General features: G+C 30.5%; 1 protein-coding gene across 1 annotated transcript in view; it reads right to left on the bottom strand.

Moving 5' to 3' along the window:
- The window catches only part of LOC111039110 (zinc finger SWIM domain-containing protein 5-like), a 58029-nt gene that overhangs the window by 22864 nt on the left and 22479 nt on the right, over window positions 1-12686 (bottom strand). Inside the window, exons 3-4 of the mRNA XM_022322434.1 lie at window positions 11133-11260; window positions 5448-5591 (exon numbers count right to left, since the gene is read on the bottom strand). Of these exons, the coding sequence (XP_022178126.1) occupies window positions 5448-5591; window positions 11133-11260 (272 nt within the window). The remainder of the gene's footprint in view (window positions 1-5447; window positions 5592-11132; window positions 11261-12686) is intronic.

Here is a 12686-nt window from a genome sequence, read left to right as displayed (position 1 = left end):
ATTGTTTTATTTAGTGAAGTACTTTTTATACAAATTATTCAATTATTTTATAGTAATTAATTATGTAACTCTTGAGATTAATCATAAAATGTAGGTACATAGAATTTACAAAATGTGGAAAATATTTCAAAAACTAATAACGATTGTATTGATTACCGTTCTAAGTTTACTTAATTTGTATGTTTTTAAATCTTAATAGTCTAATAGGCGTATAGTTTACGTAAAAAACATAAATAGAACACAACTCTTCATTTAATTTCCATAAGATTTACAATTAAATTTGGTTGAATCTTAAACCTTATTTTTCATCCAAATACATTTTCATAGTATTTTAATTAAAAATTTTAAACAGTGTTATAAAATATGTATGTACCTTCCTATATTTTTTTATTACACGGATATTTGAAAAGAGAATTGTTTGTATTAAATAAGGTAAAACATATAATTAAAAAAAGTTATATAGATGCGGATACTTTATTTTTAAATTGCGAAACTTTTTTTTCATATAAACGTATTACAAAATTGAATTCTAATTAAAAACTGATCAGCTACAAGTTTTATCATGCCAGATCTACTTTTAAATTGAGCTGAATTAATTTTTAGCCAAGTCCACATATTATATATGAATGTGATGCCATTTTTTTTTCTCGTGGCACATTAATTATACTCGTACTATTTATTGATACATGAGGCGCGTTCAGAAAGTGTATAATTACTAATAGGTAGAGTCTATACAAAAACTTCTAATTTTAATTCGTTGTAATGATATAATATCTAAATAATTTACGTGTTTTAAAAATTATCTAATAATCCACTAAATATATATTATCATGATTTATAAATATTTCCCGTTTTAATTTCGACAGCTATCAGAATCAATAACGATAAAAAGTGTTTAGTGTTGAAAATAATTTTTAAAAAAATACTTTACTAGTTACATATTATATTATGCGACAGGATGACTTATATCTCAAAAGAAGGTCTTGTCTTATCCGAAAACACATAAGCCACTTTTTACTTCCATATATGATGAACCTAAATACTTCGGTCAGACCGTTATTGTTTGGATAACTAATGGGTGCTTTCTAAAAGGACTTGATCCTGACAAAATCGAGTTAATAGTAGAAATGGAGATCGTAGGGACGGCCAGTGCGAATAAATACATTATAGTCGCGGGAGTTTGTTTGTCGTCGTATATATGCCACCCTTCGCGTCGGAAATGCGCCGATGCAACAGGAAAAATGGAAAAATTATTTCAAAAAACGTTTCATATACATGCACGATATTGATGGTTATATGATACAAGTACCTATAAGTGTGCAGACCGTACCTGTGTAGGGGGTGGGGTTTCAGGGTTCAACCATCTCTGTAATTTTCTAGGATTAAGCTAGACATTTAACATGTGTTTTTATTTCAATAATATTGAATAACCCCGTCCTTGCTGCAAAAATTGGTTTTGAGTATAGAATTGTATGTGATGTGTATACGATAATAACCGTGTTTGGAAATGTGTGTGATCGTTCCCCTTGAAAACCAAGTCACCTGAATATAACATTAGGAAAGATATTTCTAAGACATTTCTGTTATTAGCCTATAATATATGAATGCATATAGTAATCGTGATAATATGGCATCGAACATTTTTAATATTTTTTATTTGTTTCGCTCAGATTTTTTTACTATTTTTATAATAATTTATAAGCATCATAAATTCTCTTATTTACAAACAAATTAAGTGTTTAACCCTTATTTTATGTAGTACTGAGAGCAAATAGTTTTTTTAGCTCTGCAGCGGCGTATATTCGAGAGTTCGATATTTTGAAATTTCGAAATGTACGTAGGTACCTACGCTATTCATTTGATAAAAAATAATAATAAATAAATCGTTTGTCCTCCAATACGACGTCATTTCTACTGACGAACCTATTATAGTAATATTATGCCATTAATAGCGTGTATACAATATACATATGATACATATATATATATATTATGTATAACATAGTAATACATTATACGTGATTATATTATCCTGTGAGCAATTTGAGATTATTCGTGCAATATTACATTATATTATTATATAGGTATATTATATTATATATTGTACTATGGAGGTCAGGACTATATTATAACACGATATAGTTATAGGTTACAGGCGAATATTATAATACACAGTATGCGTATACGGCGGTTTTGTATAAAGTAGGTTAAACACGGAGATGGCTCGCATTCAGTCTATATTAAATAACAAAATTTGATACAAACACAACAAATTATTACTATATTCTATATGGTGTACCTATCTACAACTAAGTGATGTTTACTTGAAACGAACTTTATAGGCCCGATAACCCGATGGCCGATATCGATAGAAACAATTTAAAATTAATAAATAACAAAAATTAAAAAACATTTTTTGTTTTTTATTCAATATTAAATATATATTTAATATTTACATTATTATATATAAGGAAGTATATATAAGTATATATACCTATACAACATAATATTAAGTATTAACCGAGATAATAAAAATAATTTATGTAGGTTATGTCATTATATGTTCAAGTACCATATATTGAGATAAAACAGCGGATGCCAACATTACTCAATTTAATGGCATATTTTCGTTTCTATAAATATAATACTCATACAGTACCTACAATAGTTAATTATCAAGTAAAAAATCTACATTATAATCTTGGATCTTGAGTGAAAAAAAACAATAAAAACCGTATAATTATATTAACATTATGTATTAGATTATTACATAGTAGCGTGCGTCTGGTATAGATAAAAGAAACAATAAATAGTAATACATGGTTTTCGTTTGAGACATCTGGATCGAAGAGGAGCAGAGGGACAACGCGTGTACTGCATGTAGCAGTAATAATGGACCGCTTTCCGGAATTTTGTTCATTTATCAAATTTTAAACCATCCGTCCAATATCTACTCGATACACGACCAAAAATCATTTTTCTTTTCATTTGCCCCGCACAACGTTTAGGTCACGCACGGCGGGTGGCATAAGAAGTTCAATTTGTAATATAGTCGAGAATATTTGTCCATTATTCGTACATACAGGAACATCAAAATTCTATAGATTTACCCCTTGCGGCGCGACAGTTGCTTGATAATTCAAAATAAAAAAATCTTCAAACGTGCTATTTCTATACAAGCCCCTCATACATTTAAACGACATGAAAATGTACTACACGCCACGGTGAAAATCCAGAAAAACATCAATTTATGGTTTATGGTTTCTATTTATAATAATAATAATAGTACCTAATATGTACAAGTTGTTAAAAACGACAAATCCTCGGTCGGTACTAAATTTAGTGGCCGCTTACAACCATAGTTACATTATTGAAAAGTCAGCCCGGAACAAAACTTATTAAGTAGTTATTATTATATAGACAATCCCAATGACTGCAATGGTTGGTGTACTAAAAACAATCGTACTTGCGCAAGTAAATTGGAGAAACCGCCGATTTTAATCATTAAATTGGCCGGAAGTTTGAAATTAATGTTTCGAGAATAAAAAATAAATAAATTGCGCTCGCCGCTGAATATAATCATAAATTGATGTATAATTGTAAATGGACCCCATTAATTTGTATACGCGAATACAATAATATGGTTGGCGGTCAATAAAACGAGTCAAATAAACTTTATTATACCTAGGTATTATGATATTTCTTTCCGCTTTGGGTAAGTTTTTGCTCCTAAAAACTCTGCTCGATAGACTACTTTCTGCTAGGTAGGTACTATATATTGATGTTTCAAGTTAAAAATCAATACACCCAAAGTAAACATATCATTATCTAGCTGAACCAAGGTTCTCATGTTGTACAATAATACCAAATATAAGACAAGTGGAATTGAAGACGCAGAATACTATTTCAGTCATTTGTTCGAATTGTGATTCAAATCGTGTGGCGTTAACTTCAAAAATATAATATATGCATTATTATTGGTTTTGTAGTCAGTTATTATACTCAAATTGAAAAAAAAAAGAACCGTAAATAATATTCCGTGATATAAGGTGTGATCAGCCGGGATTTCCCGTAAAGCCAACAATTCTGTAGGAAAATTTAAAAGCACTAGTTGTGGCGTCTATGAAATATAGAACTCAATATTTTTGCTCGCACCTTCATTGAATACACGAAATTAATTGACTTTTTAGACTTACATCATCAAAAACATAATTTATTGAATCGGATCCTCCGTGCAGGTTACGCGACAATGATTTAAAATTTGGACTTAGTATAAAAATGTAATCAATTGTATTAAAATCTACATTCTAGGACTATTAAGTCAGGTAAATAATATTAGACTGTTATAGGTATTATCACATTCCACAGCTACTGTCGCGTTTGTCTTAATTAGGAATCTCAACGTTTATGGTACATTGCTCGTAAAAAAAACAACACAACTATCTGAGTACTGTAGGTACACCAGTGACCAGTATATAAGTAAATTATGATTTCGTCGGATACATAATAAACCGGTGCCGAGAGAGTAGGGAATGATGGAATGATAACGACTGCACCGTGTGTGCAGCATATTATATTATTTTTACAACGTCGAAAACCGTTATTAAACACATATATATATATAAAATCTTTTAATTTGTTCTCCAAAAAGAACGAAGATGAAAAAACGTCCGTGTCCCTCCCGCGTATGTTTCGGAGGCAACGACTGCAGCAACAACAGCGAACACACAAATAACGACGACGTGCGTGGAATAAAAAATCGTCCGTAGATGCGAAGGACATGAAAATAATATGATAGTGTACACCGGCGGTCCACAGATAGATGGATAGTTAGATCCCGACGATGATCGCACCGCAGAACAACAATAATAATAATAATAATAATAATCGAAAAAAGAGGACCATTGTTACTGTTTTTTTTTCTGTTTGTTTAAATACATTATTCACGGCTGACAGGTGGTGTCAAACTAAATGGAACTCCCCTTTTGTGCGCGCTGCAGTCGTCGGGCACAACTCTCGGGCGCAGGCCATTAAAGTTCTTTTTTCGACTACACAGCCCGCTCACACACACACACTCACACTTCGGTCGTACGTCCGTATTTTCTATTCTACATTTTAACACAGACACACACGGACGAATGTGTAGAACGAACGTAGTTACAAATAATATTCCGTGCGGTGTATACACTTCCTCAACAGTGTTATAAATGCGTACAGAAAATAATAATGTACGTATAATACGGGCAGCGGCGGCGGCGGAGAGGACTATGTATGCGGTCCAGACTGGACGGTACAAAATAATGTGTGCGCTCGCCGATCGCCCGCTTGAACGCTGTATAATATTATATAAACTATTAAGGTGTTATTCTAAATTGTATATAAATAAATGATATAAAACGAGTGTAACTTAATATTATAATACTATCGTGTAAACAACAACGACTCACCGGCAATCTGATTGATCTCGGAACGCTGCTGCAGGATCTCGTCGGCCAGTTTCTGGGCCGTGGGCAACACTTCCGTGTGGTGTTCGGATATGAGATACTGCACGAACTTCTGCAACTGTTGTCGATCCATTTGCAACAAGGTTTCTGGAAAACGATAAAAAATTGTGGTGTTATTATATTTCCAGTACCTATATAGTGCTACATAAGCTACTCTAACCTAACAAATTAAACTACTTATTTGATTTCACGGAATTGTGTCATAGCGATAGAATAATAAATTATCGGATATTATGCATAACGCCGACAGCAACAAAACAACTATATATTTGAAATGCACGCGCACTTGCTTGCGTATTGTACATTTAATTTTAAATACAAAGCAGTTCATTTCAAAAGTTTAAATGTGGTTAAATTTGTTTCAAACTAAATATTTACAGTGATCTATGTTATAAGACTTCTCTGTGCTTTCTGTCTATTTAATTACGATTAACGAAATACATAAATAATTGAGTGGGGTAGATTCAATCCAATTCAACTATAAATATTATATTAATTCATTGAATTAAAAATTAAAATTATATAAGTTTGGTGCCTGGTGGATTAACCCATAATCATAAGTTAGGCGATTCAAAGTAACCTCAATACGTAGTACAATTATTTACTATTTGCATAATACACGTCAATACATAACAGCCAAAGAAACTTTTCTTGGAAAATGGTTACTTAAACTTTAATGATGTTGTGGCCAAAAGACATTTTTCTAAGTATCTGCTGTCGTAATATGTAACAACATAATGTCTTTCAGAATCAATACCAATTTTTTTTTTCTATTTTAAGTATAACGTGATGTCCAAAGCAGGTAAATTCAAGCCCAGCAGACAGGGGAAAAAAGGTTGACACGACCCTTCTTTAAGGTCATATAATTTTGTAATGAAATATAGTTTCCAATTTTTATATTTATAAATAATAAATAAATAAAAAACTATAAAATTAGTGAGTAGTTATAATAATTATTAGCAGTTTCAATGTATCATTAAAAATCATTTAGCATTTCCAAGAATCTAAATAAGGCCAATTCATAACACATTAATAACCTAAACAAATTGGTAGAACCGATTTTTAATTCAGTTTTTTTTGGGTGATTGAGTACTATTTTTACAAATGTGTGCTTCGTTGTTTTTGAATTCGTTTGATTTCATTTTGTACAGAGAAATTGTCTTCAATTTATAAATTATTCAATACAGAAGTAATTAAGGAATTATATCGACCAAAAATATTACATAATGAATCCGAACCGTGTTATACAGTATTCCGTAGTTTTGGCTTAAAAATTAAATTGGTTTGAGTTTAAAATGTACCCTTTTAATGCCCATATTTTCTGGACCTTTTTATAATCGCCGGTAATACCTTTATTCTCAGTATACTACACAGTGCATACAATTAGCATCATCCAATCCAGTTTTAGACCATATGATAGAAGAATTATGTTCAAAAAAATAAATATATTAAAGTTAATAATTTTAATCAATAAACTATATTATGACTTTCGAATGTGAGTGATTTTACAAAATTACCAAATCAATAACAATAAGAAAATGAATGAGCTGAATCACATTACAAGAATAGTGAGATGCGTTAATGATAAGTCAATTTCATCCAATAATTTGCTGTATTTGAAAAAAATTTTGTGAACAATAACTGGCATATTATGATGTTTCAATAAAAAATAAAGCAAACAAATGAATCTATTAGATCATAATATTATGTACTATTGAGTATTAACAAAGTTTTTTTATGAGGTCAATATTTTTTGTTCATATTAAATTAACCATTAATTAAAAAATATATTGCGTAATGTTGTAACTAATATTAATATAAATTTTATTTAGTAATTTTTTATTAATTTATGTTAGTATATTAATTATACAAACTGTATGAAGATTGTCACAACATTTTTTTTTTACGTTAGATTAGTAAACTGTAAATATCAACTAATAATTGGTATTGATAATACGTAACCCAGTTGAATAAACTATATATTATCTTCTTAATATGTAAAAATGAACAGTTTTAAGTAGGTAATCGGTATAATATGTTATATAACTACTAAACTACACAAAATAGAAAACTCAGACTATTTATTACATAACATTAATACACTTCACATTTTTTTTTTTTGGGGTATATTTAAAATATTTTAAAAGCAGTTTTTATTATATTACCTATTAAGAAAACTTTTTATTTACAACCACATTGGTGGCTATTATAAAATTGTTTTATAAGTTTGTAGAGCATTAAAATGTACCTAGATATTATATAAATTTAATGGCGTTATAAAAATTTTTTAAAAACATTTTCCTGCAGCTCAGAGGGCGATCATCATGATTCTAAATGGGTGTACATACAAGGGCCAAGATGCGATAAAAAATATATTGTTTATTATGCGATTGTCGACTTGCGTAATCATACCAAGACTTTTTTTCGTAAATCTAACTTCTTACATCGCAGTTACACGTGCCCCTCACACGAGTTTTAATTTAGGTAGAAGCATAGTGTATATACATATATTTATATATTATGATGGCTAAGAGACAACCAAAACAACGGCTACTTATTTTTTTCATTCGTGCGCTTTCCACGTTTTTTGGCGACAACAGGTATTTTGTCCGATTATATTTATACTTCTAAAAATACCTATAAATAATAAAATACTGAAAAAGAAATGTAAAATTGTTTTTATTCTATTTTCCAAAACGATGGCTCCCATTCGAAAAGGATATTGGATTCGCCAGTTTCGTTTTGGTCCCGTGACCAATCTATTCTGTTGTCGAAAAATAATGGGAAAAAACATTGAGGTTAAAACCAATGTACCATTGACATCTCCGAGAAAAATATATTGTCGAAAAAAAATTCATAGGTAGCGTTTACACGGGCGTTACGCCATGTGTCCGGGTGTGTATCATAAGTTTTACGTAACCCATCGCCGCAATGCCGTGCCACGCTGCCACGAATGAGCACCGAACTGAAACGTCTTAAAAACGGAATTTTAAAGGCTTGTTTTGATGCGGTTACTTTTTTTTATAACGATCAGTAAAATGCAATTACGCAACATCTATTTCATAAGTGAATCAAAAGTGTTTTGGTTGTTGTTGTTTTTTCCCTACAGTTCATTTTATTAACCTCCGGCAGCGTTTCGAAATAAAAAATCTAACAATTTTTCTCACTCTGTGACTTACGGTGTTCGCGACAGTAGAGGGATAGGGAGGTAAAAAACGTTTTTCAGTCGAATAAACAAGTCTCCGGGTGTCAAAAAGTAAATGTTCTATGTATAATGTATATACAAAATATATATACGAATATGTATGCGTGGGTGCGTATACGTATATAGTATAAAAGGAATCAATTGACTGTTGAAAATGTGAAATAATCAATATAAATACGCGTCAAATTCAAGAAAAAAAAGATTCGATCGTATAATATAATATTCTTTAAGCGCACGGGTAAACGAAAAAAATACACTTCAATTTTCCCTTAAAAATCTCCTTTAATATATCTGAGTAGACAACTAAAAAAGTATTTATTGAACATTTGCATTTTTGAGGAGAAATTAATTTTTATTCGTACATTTTATATTATATTATATTTGTGGTTACAAAGTAGTTATCCTAAAAAAAGAACCTAGTCCGGGTCGGTCAACTTGTTTAGAGCTATAAATCTCTCGATAGTTTAATCAGTCCAATATGTACGTGGGTAGATATAATATTATAGGTATATAGGCTATAGGTATTTTGTCAACTACGGAAGTCGATATGACATCCGAAGGTATTTAAATTAGCATTTTAATATGAAAAACTATTACTATCCATACCCAGGGTTACCAACGTGCACAACTTCGTCATATTTATGAAATTTATTATTATGTATATGAATCGCAGTGTTGAAACCCAACTTTTTCTGTAGGTTTTTTTAAAACAAATACATTCTCCTTTGATACAATAAATATGGCAATATTAGTATTTGAAATTTAATTTTGAAAAAAATAAAATAACTGTAAATATGTTTTAACGTCACAGCGTATAAGAGACAAGAGTACAACCAAAGTAAGACACAAACTTTTAAATATTGTATGGATATTGAAGGGGAATACAGACATTTTTAGATTCTATACAACATACCGATTCATATGAATATTATTTTTATATGTACCTACCGAGGAAAATAAAATATGCTATCCACGACCTGGAAAATCGGACTTTCCGGTGAAAGACTGTTGTGGCCTGTGGGGGCAACAGTTATACATTTTCACCAATTTTCTAGACATTCGATCGAAAACCAAAGACACACCACAGAGTAAGTAATAAGTATAATAAAGTATATGTGTAAAGTAATTATAAAATATTATAATATATTACTCAAATCATGTCTCCCTGTATACGCTCACAAGTGATTTCGATTGCCATCCTATTACGCTATTGCATAATATAGGTATTGTATTGTTATATTATTGCATATATATACTTTTGTTTCATTTATTTTTCTAAAATTATATGTATTATTTTGTTTTGTTTATTAGTGGTGCGCAACCTTTTTTGATCCATGACCCCCAAAGGGTTATTTTGGGTTATTTTGGTAATACGACCCCCTCTTCCTACTAACATTATGTATGTGAATAATATATATTTACTTCAGTCTTAATGTATACAAACATATTATTCATATAAATTAAATCGTTAATTTTAATATTTCTTTAATTTAATTAATCCAAAACATGAAAAAAAATACAAAATTAGAGTTATATAAAATTTAAAATTAAAAAACTACTGCAATTATATTATAATGATTGTCAACATTTTAATATTTTTTAAATAATAAAATTGCTTATGAATTATTTTAATGAAAAACCTATAACATAATTTACTTAGTATAACTTTTCAATTTGGTGTAAAATTATTGGCGACCCCCTAATAAAATTTCGTGACCACCAGGTTGCACACCACTGCTTTATACTATGGTGCCGATCAAAACATGGGACTTATTAAGTCTCGTTTACATTTACGAATAGGATCATGGGTTTGATTTAAACTCACGGTTCTCTATGAATTGATGAATTGATTCTGAGACGATTTCGTCTGATTTTCTAACCTAGAGACATCAGTTTTCCGTTCAACAATAGCTGTACTTTCCTAGGTAGCAGTCGTAACAACCACTGGTCCGGGTATTGTTCGTAATTATAATTATTGCAAACCGACAATTTTGATATTGTCTCGAAGACTTTCACATTTCGCGTGTGAACACCACAATAAGATAAATATTATACTATGATAATATAATATTATTAAATCATTATATTGTTGTTGTTTTTGTCATCGTTCAGTAAATCGAACGTGTCCGCAATTTTATTTATAGTATAATATAATTTATTCCTCCTCGGCGTCACAAGTATAACGTGTATATTATAGAAGTAATGATATATAACATATAATTATTGTCGCACACATTACGGGACATTCATGTACTAATGTTACATTAAAAATTCACATACACACGCCGCGAGAATAGCACGAACTTCCGCGTGGCAAAACAATAATAGTATTATCATATCATTGTTAAATTATATAATAAATTATTATAAAATTTACGATGGATTCGCCGTCGAACGTAATGCATATTATATATATTGTTTACCTGATATCGGGACCCTGAGCCTGACACTGTCCGCGTTCCGTATCCTGTACAAGGACAAGGCCACGACGTGGGGGCACCAGAATATGTCTTTCGTGTCGCAGCTGCATGTCACCGACGTTATCTTGCACCTGTACATGAACAGAGAAAGAAAAAAATATCCATTAAATCAAATCAAACAAAGAAACGTTGTTAAATTCGCAATCGAAATGGTCGCGTAACAGAAAAAAAATAACACTGTTCACAATACCTGTATATACAGCTCTTAGGAGTAAGATTAGGATTATACGAGGTTTTCTCTCAACTCGTTTAATAGTGGTATTTGACCGAGTGAGACGAAGATAAAATATAATTAATAATTATTGGTTTTCAATAAAAATTATTTTAAAGTCTTTTTCATAAAATACTTTTGCACACAATAGTTTAGATTGTTCACGTGTTAAACATTATTTTTCCTGGATAGACTTCGCGTAAAATCGTTATACCTTGAAAATAGAACGTTCCGAACACATGCAAACCGCGTATTTATGTGTATTAAGTATTTAGTATAATAATATATGTAATAATAAACGACACACGGTGAAAATACAAAATGGTAAATCAACGTATACGTGTAATACGAGCAAATACCTATAATATGCGCGCGCATTGCCGCACTGCGCACGCTTATTTTAAATTGAGTTGGAGTTCGAAACGATTGCCCTACGAGAACATAATTAAAATTCAACTGCATGACGACGCCGAGCAAAAGGATGCGTTTCAAACCCGACACGAACGGACGCAGTGATCTACTACCAAACCTCACCTAGGGTTGGGTTTTGTCAAGTAGGTTAGGTTTATACATTATGCAATATTTAAGTATTGTTGACGAGAAAGAAATAAAAAACTATTAACGCAAATAACAAAATGATGGCCTTTTGAAAAAATAATAAACGTGCCGCGGACGACGTAGTTATTTTTTTTTTGCATTCATTCTGACCCTGCAGTGTCATAATGTCACATAATATATAAAGCTGTATTAAATGATGTGAATATTATATAATACGAACACGAGAATAATATGTACGTGACATTACACGGATGTACACAATATATATGCGAGCGCGTCGTCGTTCCCCTATATCCTTTTTGTTTTCGTAATCATGAAACGGATACATTTCTAAGCGGCAAACCTATCTGTGTGTATAATAATATATTATAATTTAAAAGTAGGCGTAGACAATAAAAAATCAAAAAAAAAAAATGATCGGACGACACAGTGACGTACCTACATTACAATATTTATTACATGTACAGGATATATTTTTAACCACAACCGACTGCGGTATGTTATATATAATATACGACGAAGTTAAAATATTATGATAAATAGTATATAACATATAATTTCACATGATATACCTATATGGTCATATACACGTATATTTTAATAAAATATTAAAACGATTTTTTGATTATATTATTGTAATAGTTTTGATATTGTGTCGTATTCTAAAATATATTTTCCTATGTATACTTATACTGCAGATTGCAGTATATTATATTAAGCATATTTTA

This window comes from Myzus persicae, unplaced genomic scaffold (assembly GCF_001856785.1).
Source record: "Myzus persicae strain clone G006 unplaced genomic scaffold, MPER_G0061.0, whole genome shotgun sequence".
NCBI classification, from domain to species: Eukaryota; Metazoa; Arthropoda; class Insecta; order Hemiptera; family Aphididae; genus Myzus; species Myzus persicae.
This window is presented reverse-complemented; position numbering and strand designations above follow the sequence as displayed.